The following is a 24,859-nucleotide window of genomic DNA, read 5'->3' as shown; positions in this document are numbered from 1 at the left end:
ATTCTGGGCGTCCCTCTCCTCCCCTGCCCCCAGAAGTCTGTGCCCCCCACCAGGGAAAAGAGCCAGGCTTCCTTAAAAAAAAAAAAAAAAAAAAATTTTATTGGCTGGTCTTAAAAAGGCTCACGGGGGAGTGCTTGGTTGCTGTCCTCTGCACCCAGCCCTGCCGCAGAGCCCGGCTGGGCCATACCTGTGCCAGCGAGGGTGGCACCTTCAGCAGGAGTGGGGAGCAGCAGCTCTGCCGCCTTTCCCCGGGGCTGCCCGCAGCCCCCAAGGAGCCAAGAGAGCAGGCGTCCAGGCACTGACACTGTCCAAACAGTTTCCTGTGGCTCCGGCTCCGGTCAGCGATGGGTGCCGGCACCCGCCCTGGCGCTTGGGCCGAAGGGAGGCGCGGCGGCAGAGCGGGTTCCCTGCGCGCTCCCCTGCCTGCGGGGAGGCACATCCGCAGCACCCGGGCCTCAGATGGCCAGGAGTGGGGCGCGCTGCTCAGCCACGCAGGGAGGCAGGTCCCAGCTCAGGCCCGTCCCGTGGGGCAGGTGAGGAGAGGGCAGCAGGACGCGGGTGAGCCAGTGCCTGCGGGGAGAGGAGTGAGGCCGCAGCAAGAAGCTGAAGTCTCGGTGCTTCTCAGCTCTGCAGAGCCGAGCCAGGGCTGTCGGCGCCAGTGGGAGGCGCGAGCCCGTGTCCCAGCACTGCCGCGGTGACCGAGCTCCCCCGCCAGGGCTCTCTTGGCAGAGGGGTGCCACCGCGCAGGGCTGAGGAGCCACAAGGCAGCTGATGCCTGGGTCCTCCGTGCCTTGCAAAGCCCGGAGCAGCGCACAGCGTTGGCTGCTCGCTGTCCTGCTCTGCCCCACTGCCCAAGGAGAGCCCCAGTGTCCCAGCACCCCCGCGTGCTGCTCAGCCACCACCTTCCCGGGCAGGGCCTTTACCTTGGCACGTCCACGCCCAGGAACACCTTCCAGTTATCCCAGCCGCCGTAACTGTAGGGGTTCCTGAAGACCTGCAGGCCGGGGAGACGCGCATCACGCCCAGCTCTGCCCCGGCCAGCCCTCCCGCTCCGCGGGCTGTGCTCACCTTGCCTTTCTTCTGCAGCCTCTGCCTCTCCTTCTTGTTGATGTGCCGCTCGATGCTGGTTTCCCCGCGGGTGATGAGGGCGGCGTGCCACAGCGTGAGGGCACCCAGGGCCAATGCAACCGAGCTGGGGACAGCAAGGGACAGCGGGTGGCACACAGGCATTCCTTCCCTGGTGCTGCAGCTGGGGGGGGCTCAGGCTGCCTCCCCGCACCCACGGCTGCGTCGGTGGGTGGGCTCATCTAATCCCCCGCAACAGAAAGCCGAAATCTCTCCTCCTCCGTGGCCCAAGAGCTGGCAGGGCAGGGACGTCTGTGCTGGAGCAAGCCAGCCCAGCCCCGGGGAGGGTGAGCAATGTCACAGGGCAGGGGGCTGCACGCCGCTTCCACCAGCACCCTCGCTCCCAGCCCCCGGGCTCTGTTACCTGCACAGGACCCAGAGGTAGACCACGCTCTTGTGGAAAGCTCGCTGGCGGAAGGAGAAGGTGGGCGGCGGGGTCTGGTAGTATGTCTGAAAAAGGACCAGAGCGGGACGGGATTAGCCAAGCTGCTTTATAGCTTGAAATCAGACGGGAACTGCTGCGCCCCTCACTGATGCAGAACAGCTAGAAAGGACCGTGGCTGGAGCCAACACAACAGGCGGGGTGATGGGAGGCAGCCTGAGACAGCCACAAGACAGACAGACACCTGGGAGCCGGCACAGGGGCGAGAAGCCGTGGGCTGGAGGTAAGGGGGCAGGGAGCAGCCGTGGTCAGGACACTGCACCGCAGCTGACGCTCGGGGCGCGATGTGTACGTGCTGCCGCAGCCTCCCCAGGAGAGCAGGGCCTGAGCAGCGCATGCCAAGCAGCTGCCACCAGCTAAAGCTCCTGGAAGCTGGGTGCAGAGGGAAGCAGACCCCAAGCTGCTGGAGGCAGTGCCTGTGGCAGAGCTGCCCGGCCAGCCCCGGCTCTCCGACACGAGACGAGCACGGGGGCTGGTTCTGGCTGTGGGGTGCTCCTTGAGAGCAGGGCCCCAAGCGGGACCCAGTCTGCAGGGCAGCTCTGCTCCACGCTGCCTGGAGCAGCTGGGGGGCAGGGATGTCCCACCTGGTTGGCAGCCACCTCCAGTCTCTCCTTCTCAAGCAGTTTCATTCTCTAGGGGGATTGAAAACAGGGCACCGGTTACGTGTCTCAGAGGAGGGGGCCCTTTCCCCTCACCCCCCCGCAGGACCAGGGCAGCTGGGGGCCTCGTAGGAGGAGGGAGAGGGGAAGCAAAGTCACTACAAGGCCAGGGCTGGCCCAGCCTTGTTCTGCAAGCTCAGCCCGGGGAGCCCAGGCAGCCTCGGTGCACGGCAGAGGCAGCGCGAGGGCCGGGGCCTGCCTGCTCACCTCGATGGCTGCATAGGCGTCCCGGAACATCTCCCAGCCGCTGATGCTGCAGTAGATGCAGCCCATGGTCATGAACAGGCAGAAGGAGAAAAAGTAGCGGTGGTTGTAGTGTCCCACGCAGTTGTTTAGCCAGGCTGCCTCTGGGGTTAAAGGTGTGTAACTGTGACAGACCACGGGTCCAAACCCACCCCAGGGACCAGGGCGGTTCTTCTGGGCCCGGCCCCCGGCTCCCTTCCCCATGCTGGCTGACTCAGGAGCGGAGCAGGGCAGGGAGAGAAGAGGGAAGCAGGGCCGGCTCCCCCCGGGAGAGCGCCGCGGGTTAGTACTGCAGAAGGATACGGCAGTGGTGGTCCATCTTCAGCACACACCTGGGAGGGAGGAGAGCAGCGCCAGGGTCAGTGCCAGCGCAAGCACCATGTTTGGGAGGGGGCAGGCAGCCCCCCAGCCCTGGGGCTGTGCTAGAGATGAGGCAAGAAGCCAGAGGAGCAGGGGGGAAGGGGGCCCGGTCTCACAGCGTGGCGGAGGGCAAGGAGGGGGTCCCGGAGGCTGCCCCGAGTGCTGCGGTGGGCAGGGGGAGGGAGCCCTACCTGTTGCAGATGCTGCAGTGGTGGGTGCGAGCTGGCTTGGGGGCAATGCATTTCCTGCAGATGGAGACGCCGGTGAGGTCGTCCTTGGCCTGCGCACGGGTCAGAAGAGATTTGTGCACCCAAGCCCTGCACCCGTCCCCGGCTCCCCAGGCTCCTCACCTCCCCTGGGACCCCCCCGGCTCCCCTCCCCGCACTGCCCACCCGCCCTGAGCTGGAGGAGGCCTCCTGCAACGACGCCACCAGGCTGGTTTAGCTATTCCCAGTGGTTTAGCTGTTCCTAGTGACTGCCCGTAGCTGGTCCCCAGTGCCCAGCTGGGAGAGGCTGCGCTGCCAGTCGGTGCCTCACCTGCGGTGGGTACCCGGGCGAGGTGGTGATGGCCATGTAGTAGTGGAAGACGATCATGATGAGGTTCCAGTGTCCGTAGAGGAGGTGCCAGCAGATCCAGGCAGGCGTGTAGGTCTGCAGGATGAGGGGCAGCAGGCAGATGTACACGATGGCCACGATGGAGCTCGTCAGCCCGATCACCAGTGCCACAAACACCTATGGGAAAGGGGCCTGGGTCACCAGAGTGGGCAGCGCCTGCCCCTCGCTGCCCAGGGAGAGGCGCGGGCAAGATACAGCCACAGGGAACCAAGCTGAACCACAGGCTGAGGCCCCCGCTCCCTTCCCGCCTAGCACACAGGCAGCCCTGAGACTCAGCTGCCCCAGTAGCACGCTCGCCCCAGAGCCGGGTGCCCCCCTGCCCAGTGAGGCAGCTCCATGCCAAGGGTACTCTCCATGCCAAGGGTACTCACCACGCCGAACCACCGGGTGACGTGGTCCACCAGCCAGTAGATGGGCTCGAAGAGGGAGTCGAGCACCACGTCACCGTTGGTGAAGGAATTGTAGAGCAGGGAGTGGAGGCAGAGGTGCCCGTAGTGCCACAGCTGCTTTACCTGCCGCACCAGCTTAAACCGCCGCCGCCGGCCCAGCCGCAGGCACTTGAGGAGCAGGCGCATCACCGCTGCAAACATCCGCTGCCGGCTCCTCATCCCTGCCACGCCACGCCTGCGGGGAGAGGAGCTCAGCGTGGGCAGGCCGCCCCGCTGCCTGGCTGCCCCTCAGGAAGGGTCTCCCCTCCCAGACGCGCTGATGCCGGTCGCACAGCTCCCTGCACCGACACTGCCGAACTCCCGCCTGCACAGCACGGCAGGGGCCTCTCCTTTGCCCTGCACGAGGATGCAGAGCAGGCAGAGCTGAGCCCAGACTTCTGGAGGCTGCAGGACCACTGTCACTGGGACGGCTCTCCGTGTGGAATGGGGGGCACAGGCCCCTCAGTGTCTGGGCTCAGACGCTCTCTGGTCCCATCTCGTCTTTCCCGGCGGGGAGGGGGCCGGGGGAGCGACACGGAGAGTCTGACTCAGAGGAAACCAGAGAAGGCACGAGCATGCAGGATGCTGGGCCAGTTCCAGGGACAATCCCAGGTCCAGCCCTTCCCAAGACGTTCGGGAACAGGGGAACCCACACAAGACATAGGTGGAGGAGCAAGGCCAGGATTACTCCTCCTCCCCTAGACCCTCTCCTCACGCCCAAAAAGCAGGGCCTGGATGCTACTTCCCTTCATTTCAACCTCTGGACCAAGCCGCAGAGGCCACCCTGCACCTTTCCCAACCTCACAGCCCCACTCCAAGAGTCCCAACGCCTTCCCTCTCTCCCTCGCCTGGATCCACCTTGGAACACGCCACACGGAGTGGCCTGGGGGCAGCCCCAGGCCCAGGCGATGCTGTGAATGCTCCCCTGCCTGCTGAGCCCCTTGTCCCACCTGAGAGCCATGCTGTGAGCGAGGAGGAACCCGAGCTGGCCCAGCAGCTGGGAAAACGATCTGCAGGGTTGGGGCCCCCAGGCCTCCGTGCAGGCAGGGCCCATCAATATTAAGCAGCGAGGCTGCCCCGGGGTCCTGCCAAGGCACGTTCTGAGCCTGGGCCAAGTGTTCGCCTCGGCACGGTGCCAGTGCCATGCTGCAGAGCCTGTCCAGCAGGAACCGGCTCCCTGTGCCACCGTGCCCGCTGCACAGCCCTCAGGGAGCAGCAGGGAGGGTAAGGGCAGGAGCTGCAGCATCCAGATGGGCTCTCCAAAGGAGCCAGGGGCTCCCCTCTGTTCTGCCAGACGAGCGTGGGGCTGACCCCAAGGCTGGGAGCAGCTGGACACGAGGACACCAGACCCACCAGCCCAGCCCAGGTCACAGGCATGGCTCCTGCCCAGGTTTCCTGTACCCCGGTAAGGGAGAGGTGGGATGTGCAAACCTCAGTGCCACCCCCTTCCCCACATTTCCCTTTGACTCTGCCAAAAGCTTTCCTCTAAAACACATCAGGTGCAAAGTGGAGCAACAACTTCCTGCTGTGCAGCCTTTGGGTGGCACCCGTCCCCGTGTTTTCAGTGTGGTAAGAGACAAAATGCTGCAGTCAGCAGCAGGTCTTGGGGTCAGCCCTCCCCTCCAAAGACACAACACCCCCCTGCCCCTCAGAGAAGCTTTCTTGCCTACAACAGCCGGCAGCTGCTGAGCAGGCAGCCAGCCTGCCCCAGGGCGGGATCCCCCTCTGACCCCAGGCACCTGCCTGCAGGCAGCGGCACAGCCACAGGGATGAGGCTCCAGCAGAGCCACGCACCCTCCCTGGCCCCATCAGGCACCGGGGCTCCAGCCCTCGCTCTGCCCACGGCCCTCCCTGCATCCCAATGGGGCACTGAGCCCACGGGGGTGGGACAGCAGCCACCAGCACAGCCAAGACCGCAGGCAACATCAGAGCCTAGGGCAGGGGGAACCTTAGATTTGGCCCTACCCCAGGCAGAGCCAGGGCCCTGCTCCTGCCGGGTCCAGCGGCCTGGATCCAGCCCTGTGGCACCCTCCAGTGGCGCCCAGCTCCCCCAGTTCAGCAGCACCCAGCCCCACCGCGCCGAGACACTCCCTGGCACCCAGCCCCATCACACAAAGGCTGCCCACACCAACAGCAAAACCCCCTCAGCCCCGCCGCATCCAGCCCCATAACACCCGGGATGCCCTGCCCCTCAGCGCCCCCGGCCCCTCCAGCCCCACAGCATCCCCGCCATCGCCTCCAACCCCACAGCACCCCCAGCCCCACAGCACCCCCCCATCGCCTCCCAGCCCCACAGCACCCCCAGCCCCACAGCACCCCCCCATCGCCTCCCAGCCCCACAGCACCCCCAGCCCCACAGCACCCCCCCATCGCCTCCCAGCCCCACAGCACCCCAGCCCCTGGAGGCCCAAGCACCCCTATATTTCCTCCCAGCCCGTCCAGACCCGCAGCACCCCGCCATCGCCTGCCAGCCCCGCAGCACCCCCAGCCCCCCTGGAGGCCCACGGCCCCTGCCAGGCCCACGACTCCCCCGCAGCAACAGCCCCGTCCGGGTCCGGCGCCGCCGACCTGCCGCCCGCGCCCCGCCGCCCGCCGCCTCCATGCCCGGCGGCCCGCCGCCCTCACGGCCCCCGGGGCAGCGCCCGCCGCACCGCGCCTGCGCGCCGGCCGCGCAGAGCACACCGGGAAGCTCCCGCTGCCGGCGCCGGACTACAACTCCCAGCGGGCAGCGCGCCCACGCTCCGTACCGAATGGGACAGAACCAATAGCCGCGCCGCTTACAGCGTCGCCTTGCTGCCGGGGACCAATAGGGTGAGGGCTTTCTGCGGGTGCACTCCCGGTAGCGAACATGGCGCCTCCCGCTCGGTACTGCGTCCCCGGTGAGTGCGGGCCCGGCGGCTCGGGGAGCAGGCGGCGGTGGGGCGGTGTCCGGGGCGAGGAGCACGGGAGAGGGCGGCCCGGGGCCGAGGTTGCAGGAAGGGAGGGAGCCGGGGCGGGGGGGGGGGTGTGCTGCCCCGCCGCGCGGGGCCGGCCCGGAGCGGGCAGCGCGGCCGGGGCGGAGGGGGAGCTGGGCCGGCCCCTGAGCGCCCGTCCCGCAGGCGAGCGGCTGTGCAGCGCGGAGGAGGCCACGGCCGGCAGCGGGACCTACACCCGGCACGGCTTCATCTTCTCCTCGCTGGCCGGCTGCCTGGAGAAGAGGAGCGAGGACGGCGGGGTGAGCGCGGCCGCGGCGCTCGCTGCCCTGCCCCGAGCCGGGCGCCGGGGCTGCGCGGCCCCTTCCCGCCGGGGGAACCGGGGTTGGGCCGGGTGCGCCCCCAGCGAGCTAACCCTGCTGCCCGCAGCTGCCCCTCGTGTCGGTGGTGAGAGACGCCGAGGCCCAGCTCCTGCCCGACGTGGGGGCCGTGGTGACGTGCAAGGTAGGCGCCCTGCTGCTGGCCGTCGTTCCCGCGCCGTACCGGGGGGGATGAGGAGCCCCCGGGCTCGTTGGTACCCTCCGTACGGCTCCCAGCAGGGCAGAGGCAGCCCAGCGGCTCCCTCGGGTCCCTGGCTGAGAGAGAAGCCAGATATTGGCGTGGGGGGCACCCGCCTCTCAACGTGCCCGGCCCTTGCCGCCTGCCCTGAGGCCGAGGTGGGCTGAGGGGAGGCTTTCTCGCCCTCTCCCTTCCAGAGCTGCTCCTGGGGCAGGGCGTGTGGAGCGCGGCGCCCGGGGCAGCGGGGAGACAGGGCGGCGGAGGCCGGGGATCCGTTTCCTTACGGTCCTGATGGCGGGAGAGGGACCGGGGTCACAGCAGGTCCCGGCCTCATTCGTCCGTCTTGAGTTGCACGAGTCTCGGCTTCCGCGCCTGGCTGGCTGCCGGGCGCCCCACCTCCGCCACCACAAGGAGACGGGAGCTCCCCACGTAGGGCCCTGTCCTGCCTGCGCCCTGCCCTCTCCCTGCCTGCAGCGGGGGCGCGCTGGCGCTGAGCCCCCTTTTCCTCCGGGCAGGTTTGCAGCATTAACTCTCGCTTTGCCAAGGTGCACATCCTCTACGTCGGCTCCACGCCGCTCAAGTCCACCTTCCGGGGAACCATACGGTAAGGAGAGGGCTGGGGTCCCCGAGGAGGGGGGCAGGCTTTTTTGGGCAGCGCAGCCAGCTGCCCTGGCAGGAGCTCTGCCCCGAGCGCCGGGCAGGTGTCCAGCAAGTCCTGGCGAGCGCCCAGATCCCTCAGTCTCCTTTTTCAGGAGAGAAGATATTCGAGCCACGGAGAAAGATAAGGTCAGTGAGACTCTGCCGACGACTCTGCTGCTGCAGCCACCCCCGCTCCTTCTTTCCGCTGGTGGGGGGCACTTGTCCCGCCGGTGACGAGCACCCCGACACGCTGTGCGGTTTTGCCTGCTCTCTCCTGTGCAGGTAGAGGTGTACAAGAGTTTCCGCCCCGGGGACATAGTCCTGGCCAAAGTCGTATCCTTTCCCCCCCACCGTTTCAGTCGGGAGGGCCCGCCTAAGCTTAAGCTTAAGGGTTTGCTCCCTTAACCCCTGCCTAACCAGATCTCACTGGGGGACGCGCAGTCCAACTACCTGCTGAGCACGGCGGAGAACGAGCTGGGCGTGGTGGTGGCGCGCAGCGAGGCAGGTAGGGACGGGCAGGGACAGACCCGCTGGGACGGTCCTGCAGCTGGTGCTGCCGCCCCCCTTTTCCCCCGGAGGAAGGCGGTTTGGGGAAGGGGAACCCCTGACGCCCGGCGTCCCTAGGGGTGCAGATGGTGCCCATCAGCTGGTGCGAGATGCAGTGCCCGCGGACGCACACCAAGGACTTCCGTAAGGTGGCCCGCGTGCAGCCCCAGTTCCTGCAGACCTAGCGGCCCCCGAGGGGGCGCGGGGACCCCGCCGGGCTGGGGCCCACGGGGCCAGAGCAGCCCCAGGGCTCCAGCCTCCTCCACGCCTGCAAGAGGCTGGGATGGCAGCCGGGCCCTCGCCGGCAGGACGGATTTTCTATTTTTGGATAATAAATATTTTTTTTTTGAGAACTCCGTGCTTTGCTCAGTGACGGCCCGCAGGGGTGGCTGGGGCTGCGGGCAGGGCTGTTGAGGAGATGGCTTCCCCAGCGCTGCAGCCAGGAGGAAACACGTGCTCCCGGCCCGCTGCCGGGGAAGGGGAACAACCCCGCGGCTGTGCCGCAGCGAGGCGAACGGCAGAGCTCCGGTTTGCGGCTGGGTGGCGCCGGCTCCAGGCGCTCTCCTTGCCAGGTTGGTTTCCCTCTCCCATCAGTGTCAAGCACGGAGAACAGCTTGTCTTGCCGCACCGATAACCAGTACCGGCTGCGCTCAACCCCGGGGCGCCGCATCTCCTCCGGCCACACGTGCCCTGCCTGCCTCTGGGGACAAGGGCGGGCCGCGCCCCGAGCCGGGAAACCACCCAACGCGGGGATTGCGGAGCTGTGCTTTGCTCCCCGGAGCCCAGCAGCCGCCGCCGCCTCGCGCGTGTGCGACGGGGCCCGAGGGGGGTGCTGGGCGCGCCCGGGAGCACGTGGCAGGGGAAGGCACCCACACCTCGTTATTGCGCATTACTCTTTATTGAACCGGAACGAGACAGCTGCTATTGTCGGACAGTTACACTGACCCCGTGCAAGGCCAGGCTCGCGGCGCCGGCAGAGGGGGAGGCTGCAGTGACAGGGCTGGGTACGCGGGTGTGGGATGGGGCACGACGGCAGGACTAGGACGGGCTTCGGCTGGGGGAAGCACGCGGCGGACGCGAACCTCCAGACAACCCGCTCCCTCCCTCGCCCTTCTCCAAAGGCAATAAGTTAAAGCGGGGGCTGGCAGAGCTAGGTCCGGAGTCGCGAGTACCGCCCTTGGGTGCTGTACCACACGCACCAAAATACAACCCCGTCAGTGCCTACGCATCCCGGTCCTTGTGCCGCGCGCCCACGAGGGGATGGGGTACCCATCTTGGTCGCTGCCCGCGCTGCGCTCGCCCCGCTGCTCCCAGGATGGCTAAATCAAGCAACAAAACTACAGTAACCGGATGACAAGAGCTGCCGGGGAAGCAAAGCAGAGGAGGAGCCTGGCACGGCAAGGGATCGCTCGGCGCGTCCCCCTGCAGACAAGGCCCAAGGGCTGGGATCTGGGTGCGGAGAGGTGTGCGGTCGCCGCCCGGCAGAGCCAGGGCTGCCCTTCGCACCAAACCTCCGCACGCGCCGCCCCTCGCCCCCGGGCCTCCAGGCTGTCTGCAGAGGGGAGCCTGGTCCCGAGGGAACGGGCCTAATCCTGGGGAGCTGCTCCAGCTCTGCAGCTTCAAGTTCCTACGGCTGTGGGGGGTGTGCACAGAGGGGTGGGGGAGGTGGGGGGCTCTACTACGTGCTGGCCTGCTGCCTGCCCTCACTTCTTGACCTTGCCCTGAGCAGCGACGGCCTCCATGGCCTTGCGCACCGTCTCCTCATCGCCCAGGAACTGCATGGGCTTGACGGGTTTCAGGTTCTTGTCCAGCTCGTAGACGATAGGGATGCCGGTAGGCAGGTTCAGCTCCATGATGGCCTCTTCCGACATGCCTGCAAACACAGAGGCACCGTCACTCGTGGCCCTGCTCACGCAGTGCCGGCCGGGAGACCCCCGCGATAGCCCCGCAGAGCTGACCTACCTTCCAGGTGCTTGACAATCCCACGCAGGCTATTGCCGTGGGCAGCAATAAGGACTCGCTTTCCCTCTTTGATCTGCGGGACAATTTCCTCATTCCAGAAAGGCAGAGCCCGGGCGATGGTGTCCTTCAGGCTCTCGCACGTCGGCAGCTGGTCCTCTGTCAGGTCAGCGTAGCGACGGTCCTGGGGGAACGGCCACGCTCACACGGCAGCCCAACGCCGTGCGGGAAGGCAGTGGCAGGGCCTTCATCCCCACCCCACCCCAAATTCTCTGCCTGGGGACCTGCTACATGTAGGCAAAGCCAGGCTTGGAAGCAAGGAAGCGCCTTTGAGGTTTGAGGCTGCGCTCAGCTAGTCAGGGCTCTGAGCCCCTCCTAGGGAAAGCCGTACATCACTTGCTCTGGGAAAGAGACCAGAGCAAACATCCATGCACAGGTCACGGGACTAATGATTAACAGAGGTATCATCCGCTTTGAACCTGTCTGTGAAATGCCCAGGGGTTCAACTCCCCAGGGAGGGAGCGGGACAAACTCAGCCCAACACCAACCAGCATCATGCACAGCAGTCCTAGCTGCTGCAACAGAGGCAGAGGAGACCTTGCAGAGGAAGCCAGACCACATCGCAGGGATCTAAGGTGGCTTTTAGGAGCCTCCTGGCCAGGCGGATGGAGAGCAACGGGTCTTACCTTGCTGATGGTGCTGTAGAAGGGGTGATCGGACTGCATGGGAGGCGGAGGGATGTCGTACGAACGCCTCCAGATCTTCACCTGCGCTTCGCCATGCTTCGCCGCCGTCTCAGCCTTGTTCAAACCGGTGAGACCCCCGTAGTGCCTCTCGTTTAGGCGCCAGGTTCGGATAACGGGTAACCACATCTGATCGATGGCATCCAGGATGGTCCAGAGGGTACGGATCGCCCGTTTCTGTACCGAGGTGAAGCAAATGTCGAACTCGTAGCCGGCATCTGGAAAAGACCGGGGAAAGGGGGGGGGGGGGGCACCGGGGAGGTGAGCGCCGGGTCTTACGCAACCGGTGAGGGACCAAGGGCGGCGGCCTCATCACGCCGGTACCGGTCGCCTCCCCCCCCGCTACCTGCGGCTCTCCCCTCGGTACTGGAGCCCCCCTCGGCACCGGAGGGCCCCAAACTACCCCCATTAGGCCCGAGGCGGCCGCACCCCCCCTCACGACACCCCCACCTTCCATTTTACCGGTCACCGGTACCTCGGAGGGCCTCGCCGCCGCGCTGCGCCTCTTGCTGACCGGCGGGGCTGAGATCGGCATCGTACCAACCGCTGAAACGGTTCTCCAGGTTCCAGGCGCTCTCGCCGTGGCGGACGAGGACGAGGCGGTAGGCGGCCATGGCGGAGGAGCGGAGCTGAGGGGAGGCCGGTACGCGCGCGCTCTCTCCACACGCTGCTGCCGCGCGCGACTGACGCTGCCGGCGCCGCCCCGCCCCTCCCCGCGCGGCAACGGGGTGGGGGGAGGGATGGTGCGCATGCGCCAAGCGGCGGGCGGGCGGAGGCGCACGTAGCGCATGGCGCGGCCGCGAAGGGCGGCGCGACCTTCAGGGCCGTGACGTCACCGCGCCGTCACGCACGCGTGGTGCCTGATCAGCCGTGCCGGGGGCTGACCCGGCCGCGGGTTCGGTGTGAACGGTTCCACGCGGGCGCGGCACCGCCGGTGCCTCTCTCCCCGCAGGGGGATGTCGGACGGCCACTCTCGCTGGCGGCTGCCCCTAGGCCCCTCGTGTCTCCCATCCAAGCCCCAACCGGGCGCGACCCTGCTTAGCTTCCCCGACCCCGCTCCCCGGCCGCCCCTGCAGGCGGGCGGCCAGCCCTGAGGGCGGCGGCGCCCTCACTCAAGATGGCGGCGGGCGCCGGAAGCGGAAGGGGGCGTGGCGCCGCATGACGGCACGTGGAGCCGGTTCCAGCATGGCGCGGAGCGGGCGGCTCCGATCGGGCGCCGCCGCCAAGCTGAAGCGGTGGCGGAAGGGCCACAGCAGCGACTGCAACCCCGAGACCCGCCAGCACCGCCTGGCCGCCCGCAGCCGCTTCTGCAGCCGGCCCGCGGGTGAGGGCGGGGAGGCGGGCAGGGCCCCCGGTGCGGGCAGGGGCCGCCGGTGCCGGCAGGGGCGCGGTGCGGGCAGCTCCCTGCCTGTGTCCGACCCTTCCCGGTGGGGGCTGCAGGGGCGCGGGGGGGCTGCGGGGCGAGCCTTTGGGTCCCCGGGAGCTGGGGCGGGAGGGCCCGGAGCCGCTGACCCCCGAGCTGCGGCCCCGGGAGACGGAGGCAGCAAACCGGGGAGGAGAACCGACCCCGCGGGGTAACGAGCGTGTCCTCCTTACCTTCACCGTGACACCGGGCCTGCGGGCGTGAGACGGGGCACGGCCTACAGCAAAGCCAGGATCCCCGCTGGCCCAGCGGCGTGCCCTCACGGCGGGAGCGACTCGGGCTCCCAAGAGCCCATGGCCGTGCCCCTATGTGCTGCTGCGGGGTCTGGCGCGGAGAGGAACGCCACAGAAGCTCCCGTTCAGATGGCTGCGCGGTGGAGGAGACAAACGCCAGAGCACGGCGGTCTGCGAGGGGCTGGAGTGTCACAGCCCTGGCTGCTGTTGGCCAAGGAGATCTTTCTCCTGCCGACGAAGAAACGCCTCTTGCAGCACGCCCTGTTCTCTTGTGCAGGCTGGTGTCTGTGACTTTGAGGGATGCAAAGCCTGTGCCTTGGCTGTCTGGTTGCCAGGGCTGCAGGTGGAAGAAGATAAATGGGGCAGAGTACACAGAGCACCTCAGCGTTAAAGCCGTGGTGTGTTTGTGAGGGCACGATGCTCTCCTCCATCAGAGGAGGTGGCTGGACCGTCCCCTGGTTTGTTTTCACAGGAATTATGAGCTCTCTCCAGTTATCGCTCTGCTTTCTCCCCTCAGGAGGAAGCAGCATCCGTGTCCCACGTGCTGGAGATGAGCTCCAGCCAAGCTGGTCTGGCTGGGATGAGAAGGGGGCATAGGGGGTTTCAGGGTGAATGGCAGAGCAATGAACTTCACGGTTCTGAGCGTACCTTTTATCCCCAGCAGAGAAAAGCAACTTGACGGTGGATGCGGTGAAGCTGCATAATGAGCTGCAGTCGGGATCCCTGCGTTTGGAGCGGCCGAGTGGCAGCGCTCAGCTCCGTATGGAGGAGGACGATGCCGGGGAGGCCACCACAGCGAAGTCATCTGGCACCTTCCTGAGCGGGCTGAGCGACTGCACAAACGTCACCTTCAGCAAGGTGCAGCGCTTCTGGGAGTCCAACTCTGCCGCTCACAAAGAGGTACGGGGAGGAGCAGGGCTAGGTGGGGGTCCACTGGGGATGGCCCCCTGCACGTGAGGCTGAGGGTGCTGACCTGCTCTGCTTGCTGCTTGTAGATCTGCGCCGTGCTGGCGGCCGTGACGGAGGTGATCCGCTCACAGGGGGGCAAGGAGAGCGAGACAGAGTATTTTGCTGTGCTGGTGAGTGATGGCCGTGGGGAGGAGATGCGAGGGCAGCTGCTGTTGGCAGCCTGGGTGTGCTCTTGGGAGGGGCGGTGGTGGAACCTGCTGTGCTCGTAGCCAAGGCCCTGGGTGTCCTTCAGCAGAGATGCTGTTGGGCTGCTCCTGGTTTCTTTGCTCCCCTCCCCAAGACTTGGGGATGGGGAAGGGCTGGCCTGGTGCAAACCCCCACTTCCCCACGCTCACCCCTCCTCTGTTCCCAGATGACCACGCTGGAGGCGGTGGAGTCCCCCGAGTCGCTGGCTGCTGTTGCCTACCTGCTCAACCTCGTCCTAAAGCGGTGAGTGGCTGGCAAAGGAGTGGGGAGAGCTACTTGGCCCCATCATGGAAGAGGGGCTGGCACTGTCCCCCTTGCTGGGCTGGGGAAATGACCCAACCAGGGTGGGATGGGGATGCAGTTCCCTGCGAGTCTGTCACCGGCTGCCTGCTCCTCACACCACTGATGCACCCCCTTCTCCTGGCAGGGTCCCAAGCCCTGTGCTCATAAAAAAGTTCTCAGACGCCTCAAAGGCCTTCATGCATATCGTGTCCTCACAGGCCTGCAGCAGCTCCACCTCTGCCCTGCGATGGGTGAGTAGCCAAGAGGCAGCTGGCTGCGCCAGCTCTGTCCGGGGGTCTACTGAGAGCTGGCATCGAGGCTGCTGCTGTAGGGTGGTGCTGGGTGCTCAGCCTGAGGCCGTTGCAATGAGGGGGTGTCTCTGTGGGGTGATGCTAATGCCCCTGCTGCTCCCTTGTCGTAGGTCCTGTCTTGCCTGGCCACGCTGCTGCGGAAGCAGGACTTGGCAGCCTGGAGCTACCCCGTCACCCTCCAGGTCTATCACGGCTTGCTGAGCTTCTGTGTTCATACCAAGCCCAAGGTGAGCTCCCGGTGCCCTTGGTGAGGCATGATGCTGTCTTTGGGGCTCATTTCTGGGGCTGGCTGTGCCCCCAGGGTCCATGGCTTCTACCCACCTGGGCTTTCCTTCCCCCAGGTGCGGAAAGCAGCACAGTATGGCGTGTGCTCTGTCCTGAGGGGCAGCGAGTTCATGTTTGGAGACGCGGCCCCTGAGCATCACCCTGCGGCACCCTCCACCGCCAAGTTCTGTGTGCAGGAGATCGAAAAAGCTGGAGGTGTGGGGCGCTGGAGCAAGGGGTCTGCAGCAGAGTGCGGGGGGTCCTGCAGCCATGGGAGAATAAGGACGTGAAGGGAAGAGGGGAGAGTGCAGCTACCTGGATTGCTGGGGAGGGTATGAGATGCTGCTGGGGCACCTTAAGTGTTTTGGAGGGCTCTCAGCTATCTGTCTGTTGCTCTGCTCTTCCCAGAAGTTGGGGAGGGGTGTTCACCCCAGCTCTGTGGGTCAGCCCCACTGCTGTCATGGGGGCTTTGCCTCCAGTGGGGCTTTGCCTTGGGCAGGGCATTGCCATGGGGTTTCACGAGCTCAGGCGCTCCTCTGCTCCTGCAGGCACCAAGGAGGCGACCACCACCCTGCACGTCCTTGCCCTGCTGCGGGACCTGCTGCCCTGCTTCCCCGCGGCTGTGGTGAAGACCTGCTGCGAGACCTTGCTCCGAGTCATGACCCTCAGCCACGTGGTGAGTGTCCCCACGCCAGGGATGCCGAGAGCAGCCCCTTTCCCCCTCAGCTGCACCCTGGAAGGGCTCAAACCCCCTTGGCTGCCAGCTGGGAGGCTGGAAATGCAGGATGCAAACATGGAGGAGCCCAGGGCAGCTGGTCTGCCTGCTGTGGAAGAGGGAGGCTAAAGATGGGGCGCAGTCGCAGCAGCGTTGGGCTTCCCTGGGCAGAGCCTGCTTTGGGGTAGGGGGGCAGAGGGTGTGAAGGGATGCTGCCTTCCATGGAGCCCCCGCTTCTGACGCCATGTCCTTCACAGCTGGTGACAGCGTGTGCCATGCAAGCCTTCCACAGCCTCTTCAGCGCCCAGGCCAGCATGGCCTGCCTGCCGGCCGAGCTCAATGCCCAAATCATCACCGTGAGTGTGGGGCGACGGTGCAGGGAGGGACGGGGCTGGCAGTGCCGTGGCACCCACCCACTCACCCTCTGCTTCCCCAGGCCCTCTATGACTACGTGCCTAGCACGAGTGATCTCCAGCCGCTGCTGACCTGGCTGTCCACCATGGAGCGGGCGCACGTCAACCTGGGCAGGTGCGGGCAGGGGCCAGGGCTGGGCAGCTGGAGCGGTGGTGGATTGGTCTCTCACCCGTCTGGTCTCTCTTCTCCAGGCTGCAGAAGGAGCTGTGCTGGGCTCACCTGCCTCGGCTCTTCTCGGCCGCCATGAACTGCTTCCTCTCCCCCCACTCCCAGGTGGTGTCGGCAGCGGCGCAGACCCTGGAGGTACCGTGCATGGGTGCTTCTCCTTGCTTGGCTGCCCTGGTCCTTGTGGGGGGCTCTGCCCAGGGGTTTGGGGCTTGCCAGGGAGTGGTGTGCCCCTCTGCGCCTGCCAGGGCGGGGGGTCTGCAGTCCACTGCTGCCCTATTTTCCCTGTTTGTCCTTGCAGACCCTCCTGAGTGAGTGTGTCGCTCCTCACATGGATGACCTGGGCACCATCTCTGCGTCTGCCCCAGCCCCTGCTGCCTACCTGTGCAAGATGTTCAGGTGAGGAGCAGGGGTGTGGGAGAGGCTGTCCCTGTGGGTCTGGCTGAGCTCTGAGCAGCCTCTGCCCAGTCCCTGATCAGTGCTGGGTTGGTTCCTGCCAGCATGACTGTCTCCTCTCCTCCCCAGATCGGTGGAGGAGGGCCTGACGTATCGTTTCCACGCGGCGTGGGATGAGGTGCTGTGCGTGCTGGAGGTCTTCTTCGAGACGTGTGGGAAGCAGTGCCACCCTATCATGAGGAAGGTGAGCCAGGCTGGGAGGGTGTCGGGCTGATCTGCGGAGGCCAGTGGAGTGGCTGTGTTGCTGCCTGGGCTGCATTGCCCTCTCCGGCTGTGGAGTGGGGCCGTCCCAGTGCCCTGTGCGTGGGCAGGGTCTGTGCAGCTCTGGCACTGAGCATGGCAGGAATAGTGTGGGACACGTGCCGGACCTTCCTCTGTGGCTCCTCTGTGACCGTCCTGGCCTGTCCCCGCAGTGTCTCCGGTCCCTGTGTGACCTGCGTCTCTCCCCACACTTCCCCTACACTGCTGAAGTGGACCAGGCGGTGGGGGCTGCCGTGGGTTCCATGGGCCCCGAGGTGCTGCTGGAAGCCGTCCCCCTGGAGATCGACGGCAAGGAGTGAGTACAGCCATGGGACAGCAGGTCCTGTGCCCGCTCCCAGCAGCGGAGGACACTGGTGTCCAGCTGAAAAACCATTTTCCTTTTGCGCCTCTCTCATCTGCACCTTCTCTGAGCTCTCCATGAGCCAGCGCAAATGACCGGTGCCCTCAGCACCCTTAGTGGAGTGCTATCCCTTTGCTTTCTTTGGCCATACTTTCTCTGTTTTCCCCCAGTTCTCATACTGGGAGATGACCAGCTGCCAGTCTGTCTGTGATGGTGGCAGTTTTGCAGCTGTTTGTTACATTCCTGTTCAGTCTCCATGCGGTGCTGGAGGTGTTTGGCTCTGCTGAGCCTCACTGTGCCCAGTTTTGGGGCTGGGCGGAGGTGCCCCGTGCCCAGGGGCTGTTACCGGCAGTGCCCCATGCTCTGCTGACCCATGCCTTCCCTCCCCAGGGAGACGCTGGATTTCCCCCGCAGCTGGCTCCTGCCGGTGCTGCGGGACTACGTGCAGGGTGCGCGGCTTGGCTTCTTCACCAGCTACTTCTTGCCCTTGGCGGCCGCCCTGAAAAGCAGAGGTGAGGAGGGTGGCATGGCAGGGGTCCCAGCGGGTCCGGTCCTGGGCTGCTGGGAGCCCCAGGGTGCTCCGTGGGACCTCCTTTCCCTTCCCTGGGGTGGAGTGGGGCTTTGCCACCTCTGCTGGTCTGCTCATCTCCCCCTTCTCTTTTGCAGCCCTGGAATTTACCCAGGCTGGGAAGAGTGTGGAGGCCAAGATCTACGACACACTGCAGTGGCAGGTAACGAGGAGTGCCTGGGAGCCCTGCTGTGGCGTATCTGCGGTACCAGGCTAGGGAGCAGTGACTCGGGCAAAGGGTGCTGGGCCTTCCACCTCTCCCTTTGCCTTCCAGGTCTGGAGCCTGCTGCCCGGCTTCTGCACCCACCCCACGGACGTGCTGGGAGCCTTCAAGGGGCTGGCCCGCACCCTGGGCATGGCCATCAGCGAGCGCCCGGACCTGCGCCCCACCGTGTGCCAGGCCTTGCGCACCCTCATCCACAAAGGATGCGAGACAGGTTGGGGGGCACAGACTCTCGTGGTGGGTCCCTGTCCCCTGCAGTTACCTGGAGAGGGGAGATGCTGATCCACACCCATTTGTCGTCCTTTTCCTAGATACAGAGCGGGCAGAAGTGGGTCGCTTTGCCAAAAATTTCTTGCCCATCCTGTTCAACGTGTACAGCCAGCCCGAGGAGGATGGGGGCAGCAGTGCTCAGCGCCGCTCTGTGCTGGACACTGTCCGTGCTTACCTGACCATCACCGACCCCCAGGTGAGGGGAGCCTGGGGCAGTGGGGCAGGCTGTGCTGGCTCAGGCTAGTGTCTCCCTGCCGGACCCAGTTTGACGGGGCTGTGGTGGGTGCCTGACTGGAGAGGACAGGAGAAAGGAAGCTGGGTGGAGAGGAGCCCTTCCCTGCCCTCATGGGGAGGGAGGCCTTCCCAGCCAGCAGTCTGGGATTTCCCAGTCTTGCAGCCACACTTGGCACATCTTGCGCAAGGCCTTTGGGAATTTGCGCAGCTCTTTTTGGACCCACTGGTGCTTCTGGTCTCCACAAAGTCTTGTGGCAAGGCATTTGCCAGGTGGATTGCAAACTCCTGAAAAAGCACTCCCTTCAGTCAGTTCTGATCCTTCTCTGTGTGCCTGCCCTGCAGATGGTGTGCGGGTTCCTGCAGAAAGCCAGCGAGAAGCTGACCAGTCCTGAGAGCTCCGAGTTTGCCAGGTAACACCCAGGGGCTGGTTCTAATGGGTAAAGCTGCCGGCTTCCTCCTGGTGAGCAGCACTGGGGCATTCGTACTGTCGCATGTGGGGTGTGCCACTCTCATGCATCCGATGAGACTCGCAGCCAGAGTCCCAGCTTGGTTGAGCAGTGTTAGTGATGCTGCAGTTACCCACCTGCATGTCCTCTGTGCAGACTCTCCATCCTGGACCTGGTGGTGGCAATGGCACCCTACGCTGATGAGCAGTCCCTGGGCTCCCTGTACCGCACCATCCAGCCTTCCCTCCAGGTGAGTAGGCCCCCTGCCCTGACAGGCACAGGGGGTGCAGTGGGGCACCTTCTGCTTGCTGCCAGCTTGGACCCGCGCTCTGAGGTGCTGAGCAGCTGCTGTAGGGGACAAGTCTCTGCTGGGCAGCGTGGTGTGTGGTGGGGGTCCTTTCACACACCGTGGCGAGGGGCTGCCCTGACGGCGGGGGTATGTTGGCTGTCCCTGCAGAGCAAGGAGCGCAGCATGCAGAAGAAGGCGTACCGTGTGCTGGAGGAGGTGTGTGCTGCTCCCCATGCCCCCTGCCAGGCCTTCGTCCGCTCCCACCTGCAGGATCTGCAGGCAGCACTGCTGGACTCGCTCAAGAGCGCGGCATCCCCGGCCAAGAGGGTGAGAGCAAGGGCTGTGGCGGCTGAGCTCGGCCCCTGCCAGGAGGGGATGGGGCAGGGGCAGCCAGGTGCGCGTCCCTGGGTGTACCAGCACTGGGCTGTTTCTTTCCCCAGCCCCGGCTGAAGTGCCTGTTCCACATCGTGAAGCAGCTCTCTGTGGAGCACGAGCCCTTTGTCACCGCCCTGGTTCCAGAGGTGAGTGTGGTCCCCAGGGGGATGTAGCTGATTCTGGCCATGGTGGGGGACAGCAGGGTTGTGATGTGCCTGTGTGCCTCTAGGTCATCCTCTGCACCAAGGAGGTGTCTGTGGGGGCCCGCAAGAACGCCTTCATCCTGCTCGTGGAGATGGGGCATGCCTTCATCCGCTTTGGGCCCACCCCCCAAGGTGAGCTCCTGTTCCGCTTACTCAGCCCCACGGCCGCTCTGGCCCCAGGGGGATCGGACCCATGCCCAGCACCCTGCTGAAACGGGCCAGGGCTGGGCAGAGGGCGAGTGGGGGCCTGAGTCATTCTCCTCCTTTAGAGGCCATGCAGCGGTTCCTGCTCCTGGTCTACGCGGGGCTCACGGGCTCAGTCACCATGATCAGCTGCACGGTGCTGGCGCTGACCCGCCTGTTCTTCGAGTTCAAAGGTGAGTGGGGACAGCACAGGGGGATGAGGCAGCACCCTCCGGTGAAGGCGGGTGCTGGGAGGAGGCTGGCTGTGGCTGAGCCCTGCTGCGGTTGCAGATCACTTGGAGCTGAGCGTGGTGGAGCAGCTCCTGCAGAACGTCTGCCTGCTGCTGGCCTCCCGCACACGGGACGTGGTGAAGGCGGCCCTGGGCTTCCTCAAGGTCACACTGCTGCTGGTGGACACCAAGCTGCTGGCCAAGCACGTCCAGCCGATGGTGAGATCCCAAGGAGGGTGGTGGGGCAGAGCTGGGGCTGCCTTGGGCAGCCGGCGTCATCTCCAGCTGCACCCTGCTTCTGCCTGGGAGCCAGGGGCGCAACTGTGATCTCGGTGGCTGAGAAGGCAGCGAGGAGGTCGCTCTCCTGCATGCTGGCATGAACCAGCCAGAGAACCCCTATGAACCAGCCCTGCCAAGCAGGGAGACCTTCTCACAGCCCTGTCTGGGGTGGGTGTGGGGAGATGGCAGCAGGGTGAGCAAGGTGGCTGTGCCGGGGATGGGTTGGGAGGCTGGGTGCCCAGGGCAGGGGTGCTTAGGTCTTGAGGGTCTCTGTCCTGGCAGTTGGAGGCCGTGGGGAACCTTTCAGACGACATGAGACGCCACTTCCGTATGAAGCTGCGAAACCTCTTCACGAAGTTCATCCGCAAGTTCGGGTGAGCCGGGCGCTCCTGGGTCACGCTGGAGCCACGCTGGGGCAGCGGGGGAGCTCCCTGGGAAGCCGTGTGGGAGGAGGTGGGCACTGACCGCTCTCTGTGCGCTCTTCAGCTTTGAGCTGGTGAAGGGGCTGCTGCCAGCCGAGTACCACAAGGTGCTGGTGAACATCCGCAAGGCGGAAGCCCGGAGCCGCAAGCAGCGCGCCCTGAGGCAGGCGGCTGCGGATACGGATGAAGAGGAGGCACCACCAGCACAGCCCAGAGGAGACAGGTAAAGATGGGCCAGGGGTGAAGAAGGAGCAGCCCCGTCGGATCTGGGGATGGGGACATCTCCAGCACTGGGATTGGTGTGTGCTGTGGGGCAGGCTGGGGTCTGCACCCCTGGGCTTATTCCATTTCCATCATCCTCTCTGCCTTTTGGCCAGCATGGAGGAGATCCTAGCTGACTCAGAGGACGAGGAGGAGGAAGAGGAGGAACGGCAGCGGAGCAAGGAGTGGAGGAAGCAAGCACGGCAGAAGGGCCAGGCCTGGCTGAAGGAAGGGGAAGAGGATGAGCCCCTCAACTTCCTGGACCCCAATGTGTCCCAGCGGGTGCTGGGTGAGGAGCGGAGCTTCGGATGTGGCTGGGGTGGGATGGACGAGGCGGGAGCTGGGGCACAGCACAGGGGCTCTGGGGGTACGACTGCCCCCGGGAGTGGGTCCTTCCCAGGCCCTGACGCACCTCTCTGTGAACAGCCACGAAGCCAGGCCCCAAGCGGTCCAGAGGAGTGAGCCACGACTTCCAGGTGTCTGAGGATGGGCGCCTGATCATTCATGAAGAGGAGGAGGAGCTGGACGATGATGAAGCCAAAGGTACTTCCTGGGCTGGTGGGGGCCCATGCTAGGCTTGCTCTGGTTCTCCGAATGGCTTTCTTCCTGCCAGCTGTACATGGGAGCTTGGGGAGGGATGTGGGTGGAAGCAGCAGGAGTTGGTGTGGCCTTGTGTCACACCCAGTGGCTCTCTTCTGGGCCACTGCCACCCAGGGGAGGCACCCCCCTCCATCACCAGGAGGGGGCTGGAAGGGGACATGGCCACCAGTGCCAGTTTGGCAGGGGCACCCTGCTCCTGCAGCCCGCTCTGGGGCTGACACAGCACAGGGGCTCTCCTGCACCCAAATCTTGCACTGACTCTCTTGTCCTGTGCCGTAGGAGTGGACGAGGAGATGGCAGATGTGCTGCAAGATGTGGGTCTCCGCAGTGTGAGTATGGGGCTCATGGTCCTGAGGAGCTGCTGGGAGAACTCGGCTGTGCCAAACCCCTGCCTGTGCCGTGGCAGCTGCAGCTCTGACCAAGAGGCCAGTGGGGACACCGGGCACGTGCCAGCTGCTTGGAGGGGTGCGGGAGGATGGCTGGGGCAGGGGACGTGCGCAGGGACTCTGGGAGCTCTCTGGGCCCCCATGGGAGGAAGCAGGAGGTCAGGGGTCCATGGGAGGGCAGAACTGTAAGGACAAGCCAGCTGCAGGGTCTCCTCTGCCTTCTGCAGAAGAAAAGCCAAAAGCGTCGGTTCAGAGAGGAGCCAGATGATGAGGAACCCGAGGCCGGGACCTACCCTCAGTACAGAGGTAAGTCCTTTGCCTGTGCCCGGCCTGGGGCTCCCCAGGGGGCCAGAACCACGTACCCTTCCTACTGGGCTGCTCCAGGGCAGCTGGAGCAGAGATCTTTGCTCATGGGAAATGGTCACCCTTCTCTGCTCTCCTCACACCCAAGAGCTGGAGGCAAAACCAAGAACAGCTTCCCCAGCCCTGGTGCATTCTAGCATAGGAAATGGGAAGGGGGAGCCCCGGGGCCCCTTTTCAACACACATTCCCTGTTTTCCAGCTGGAGGCTCTGGGATCCACCGGCCGCTGAACAAGGAGCCAGCCTTCGGTGCGGAGTACAGATCCAAGGTGAGGGACCTGGGGAGATGCAGGGTTTGGGTGGGGAGATGCCTGGGGCTCTGCTGGGGCAGGATTGCTGCTGGCCTGAGGGGCGGGAGGCACCGGGTGTTTGCTGAGGGTCTAGTCCAGCAGTGCTAAGGCTGGGGTGGGCAAATCTCTGCTCCAAGAGGAGTTGCCAAATGCCCGGTACCTGTGAACATTTTCAGCCCATCTTGGAGCCCTGGTCCCGCCCTTGCTGTGGCCAGTTGCTGCTCACTGCTCAAAGCAGGTGTCTGTAGCATCATCTGGGTGGGAAATCAGTTCCAAGGGCCATGTGCTCAGCTGACACCCCTCCACAACATAGTCTTTGGGGTGGCCGGGTGCCAGGGTTGCACCAGAACAGGACACATGCATCTCCCCTGGTGCAGCATCTTCTCCCATGTCACTGTCTCCCACAGAAAGGCAAAGGTGACGTGAAGAAGAAGGGCCAGCTCGACCCCTATGCCTACATCCCCCTGAACAGAGCTAGACTTAACAAAAGGTAAGATTAGCCAGGAAGGCATAGGGTGGGGGAATGGGGCCAAAACATTGGTTTGATCCTGCTTTTCGTTGTTACCTTTTTTTGTGGGTCTGGGAACTCCCTGCCAGCCCCTGCACCACTCCTTGTGGAGCTTGGAGCATCCCTGTGCATCGGCTGTGCCCAGTGCCCGTGCTAACCCAGACTCCTGCTCCTTCCTCCCTCCAGGAAGCGGGCAAAGATGCAGGGCCAGTTCAAGGGCCTGATGAAGGGTGCCCAGCGCGGGGCCAAGGCCGGCCGCAGGAACCGTCTGAAGGCCCAGCGTCCCTGAGGAGCTTCAGGTGCTCTGCCTGCACCTGCCCAAGGACGGACAACACCCTGTGGCCTCTGGGCAGCGGGGGACGGGGGCTTCGTGAGTGGAGCAGGGGGGACTCCTCTGCAGGAGATGGCCTGCATCTGTTTGAGACTCACTGGGAAGCCACCCTGTCGTATTATGGACTCTTGGCCCAAGCCCTGCCCTCCTGTGCCTGGAGGAAGGTGCTGGGTGTCTGGTGCAGGGGTGTGTGTGTGTGTGAGAGAGCAAGTAACATGTAATGAATTCTCTATATTGATAAATACCCACTGTTCCTACCCAGCCCAGATTCCTCCTCTCTTTCCCTTAAGAGCTGTGCACACCGCGTCCCCTGTGCTCTGCCCGCTGCCCTGGTGCAGCAGGTCCTTCTGCCACTGCAGCACTGTGCTCCGTGGGGCTCACGCCTGCGTCACCCTGGGATCGCAGCCCACTCCCCTGCATGGGGCTTCCTTGGGGGCTGCCAGGAGCAACGCTGTGGTACAGAGCAGCAAGGCACTGCCCATGTCCTGTGCCCTCCTGGCAGACATGCAGTAGGGCTGAGTCGTGGGGTTGGCCAAAGAGAGAAGCCAGAGATGGTGAAAAGTCCTTTGCTACAACCAGCTTCCTTATACAAACTCCCTCTTGGCAGCATCTTCTCCTGGATGAACAGGGTCTCAGCTTGGGGATCTGCCATGGGAGGAATGTCTGCCATTTGGCTGCCACTGTTTTCAGTCCTGCCTCCTGTATTTCTCCTATCAGCCATGCCTGGTTGTGGGGCAGAACAGTTCGCTGCAAATTTCTTCAGACTGGCTGGAAAACTGCTACTGCAAACCTCCGTGCCTTGCCCTTTCCCTTACCTGTGAGAGCTGAGAAAAGCCCTTTCCTCTGCTCTGAGCACCTCTGCTCCTGCCAGCTATGCCTGAGCAGCACAAACAATCCTCGACCTTTTTAGCTCCCCAGCCATCTCAGGTTGGCCTGAGTGTCCGTTTTTGCCCAAAAGATGGTGTTTGGCGAAAGCATGCTGAAGGGAAGGAGCTGAGGGTATGGATACACGTCCCATTGCTCACACTGCAAAGAACACATATTTGTGAACGCAGCTGGCTTTCCCTTCCTCTTCTGTATTAAAAAGCCTTTAGTCCTTTGTCATTTCCTACCGTGGTAGCTTACATGCTGGAATTGCAATGCTTCTCACTC

The 24,859-nt window shown here is 64.9% G+C and overlaps 4 protein-coding genes across 15 annotated transcripts; 2 read left to right on the top strand and 2 right to left on the bottom strand.

The window, feature by feature from the left end:
* Positions 1-108: 108 nt before the first annotated feature.
* ZDHHC16 (zDHHC palmitoyltransferase 16) lies at positions 109-5,990 on the bottom strand. 5 transcript variants are annotated; one of them, XM_082309795.1, is made up of 10 exons: positions 3,816-5,990; positions 3,367-3,561; positions 3,021-3,109; positions 2,773-2,801; positions 2,434-2,567; positions 2,152-2,199; positions 1,490-1,575; positions 1,069-1,192; positions 924-994; positions 109-570 (listed from the first exon to the last, which is right to left on the bottom strand). In XM_082309795.1, the coding sequence occupies exons 1-10, from the start codon at positions 4,050-4,052 to the stop codon at positions 456-458; spliced, it is 1,128 nt and encodes a 375-aa protein (XP_082165921.1). In that variant the 5' UTR covers positions 4,053-5,990; the 3' UTR covers positions 109-455. The 5 variants fall into 5 exon arrangements, with proteins under 5 accessions (XP_082165921.1, XP_082165922.1, XP_082165924.1 ...); XM_082309796.1 differs by lacking the exon at positions 2,152-2,199; XM_082309798.1 differs by lacking the exons at positions 2,152-2,199; positions 2,773-2,801 and having other exon boundaries at positions 445-570; positions 2,434-2,573.
* A 703-nt stretch (positions 5,991-6,693) lies between these two features.
* EXOSC1 (exosome component 1) lies at positions 6,694-8,880 on the top strand. Of its 7 annotated transcripts, XM_082310017.1 has the most exons (8): positions 6,694-6,751; positions 6,971-7,086; positions 7,214-7,288; positions 7,858-7,946; positions 8,095-8,132; positions 8,268-8,314; positions 8,402-8,486; positions 8,606-8,880. In XM_082310017.1, exons 1-8 carry the CDS (start codon positions 6,721-6,723, stop codon positions 8,710-8,712), a joined length of 588 nt encoding a protein of 195 aa, XP_082166143.1. In that variant the 5' UTR covers positions 6,694-6,720; the 3' UTR covers positions 8,713-8,880. The 7 variants fall into 7 exon arrangements, with proteins under 7 accessions (XP_082166143.1, XP_082166140.1, XP_082166139.1 ...); XM_082310014.1 differs by having other exon boundaries at positions 7,888-7,946; positions 8,095-8,128; positions 8,264-8,314; positions 8,402-8,880; XM_082310013.1 differs by having other exon boundaries at positions 8,095-8,128; positions 8,264-8,314; positions 8,402-8,880.
* Positions 8,881-9,406: 526 nt separating this feature from the next.
* PGAM1 (phosphoglycerate mutase 1) lies at positions 9,407-11,942 on the bottom strand. The gene is made up of 4 exons (XM_082309126.1): positions 11,705-11,942; positions 11,173-11,447; positions 10,490-10,670; positions 9,407-10,400 (listed from the first exon to the last, which is right to left on the bottom strand). Exons 1-4 carry the CDS (start codon positions 11,841-11,843, stop codon positions 10,231-10,233), a joined length of 765 nt encoding a protein of 254 aa, XP_082165252.1. The 5' UTR covers positions 11,844-11,942; the 3' UTR covers positions 9,407-10,230.
* A 400-nt stretch (positions 11,943-12,342) lies between these two features.
* RRP12 (ribosomal RNA processing 12 homolog) lies at positions 12,343-23,956 on the top strand. Of its 2 annotated transcripts, none has more exons than XM_082310010.1 (34): positions 12,343-12,553; positions 13,547-13,785; positions 13,881-13,964; positions 14,207-14,283; positions 14,468-14,573; positions 14,744-14,860; positions 14,975-15,113; positions 15,446-15,573; positions 15,870-15,968; positions 16,049-16,140; positions 16,218-16,329; positions 16,493-16,590; positions 16,717-16,831; positions 17,061-17,203; positions 17,639-17,760; positions 17,915-17,979; positions 18,091-18,253; positions 18,351-18,505; positions 18,886-18,953; positions 19,146-19,239; positions 19,447-19,605; positions 19,719-19,799; positions 19,883-19,988; positions 20,126-20,233; positions 20,331-20,488; positions 20,831-20,922; positions 21,035-21,193; positions 21,348-21,520; positions 21,658-21,774; positions 22,111-22,160; positions 22,445-22,523; positions 22,780-22,847; positions 23,276-23,358; positions 23,563-23,956. In XM_082310010.1, exons 1-34 carry the CDS (start codon positions 12,388-12,390, stop codon positions 23,663-23,665), a joined length of 3,918 nt encoding a protein of 1,305 aa, XP_082166136.1. In that variant the 5' UTR covers positions 12,343-12,387; the 3' UTR covers positions 23,666-23,956. The 2 variants fall into 2 exon arrangements, with proteins under 2 accessions (XP_082166136.1, XP_082166135.1); XM_082310009.1 differs by having other exon boundaries at positions 12,387-12,553; positions 13,550-13,785.
* Positions 23,957-24,859: the final 903 nt, after the last annotated feature.

This window comes from Platalea leucorodia (assembly GCF_965183815.1).
Source record: "Platalea leucorodia genome assembly, chromosome: 4".
Lineage (NCBI taxonomy): Eukaryota > Metazoa > Chordata > Aves > Pelecaniformes > Threskiornithidae > Platalea > Platalea leucorodia.
The sequence above is the reverse complement of the archived record's forward strand: the minus strand, read 5'-3'. Positions and strand labels throughout refer to the sequence as shown.

Bases quoted from the DNA above. Each gene is read 5' to 3' on its own strand.
- PGAM1 (XM_082309126.1), bottom strand. From the start codon at position 11,843: ATGGCCGCCTACCGCCTCGTCCTCGTCCGCCACGGCGAGAGCGCCTGG. The intron at 10,671-11,172 runs GTAAGACCCGTT...CCGTTCCCCCAG, and splicing joins TCTACAGCACCATCAGCAAG to GACCGTCGCTACGCTGACCT. The intron at 10,401-10,489 runs GTAGGTCAGCTC...CTGTGTTTGCAG, and splicing joins GATTGTCAAGCACCTGGAAG to GCATGTCGGAAGAGGCCATC.
- RRP12 (XM_082310010.1), top strand. From the start codon at position 12,388: ATGACGGCACGTGGAGCCGGTTCCAGCATGGCGCGGAGCGGGCGGCTC. The intron at 18,954-19,145 runs GTAACACCCAGG...TCCTCTGTGCAG, and splicing joins GAGAGCTCCGAGTTTGCCAG to ACTCTCCATCCTGGACCTGG. The intron at 19,800-19,882 runs GTGAGTGTGGTC...GTGTGCCTCTAG, and splicing joins TCACCGCCCTGGTTCCAGAG to GTCATCCTCTGCACCAAGGA.
- EXOSC1 (XM_082310011.1), top strand. From the start codon at position 7,634: ATGGCGGGAGAGGGACCGGGGTCACAGCAGGTCCCGGCCTCATTCGTC. The intron at 8,129-8,263 runs GTCAGTGAGACT...TCTCCTGTGCAG, and splicing joins GAGCCACGGAGAAAGATAAG to GTAGAGGTGTACAAGAGTTT. The intron at 8,487-8,605 runs GTAGGGACGGGC...CGGCGTCCCTAG, and splicing joins GGTGGCGCGCAGCGAGGCAG to GGGTGCAGATGGTGCCCATC.
- ZDHHC16 (XM_082309795.1), bottom strand. From the start codon at position 4,052: ATGAGGAGCCGGCAGCGGATGTTTGCAGCGGTGATGCGCCTGCTCCTC. The intron at 2,802-3,020 runs GTAGGGCTCCCT...CCTCCCTCCCAG, and splicing joins CACTGCAGCATCTGCAACAG to GTGTGTGCTGAAGATGGACC. The intron at 571-923 runs GTAAAGGCCCTG...CTCTCCCCGCAG, and splicing joins CTGGGCGTGGACGTGCCAAG to GCACTGGCTCACCCGCGTCC.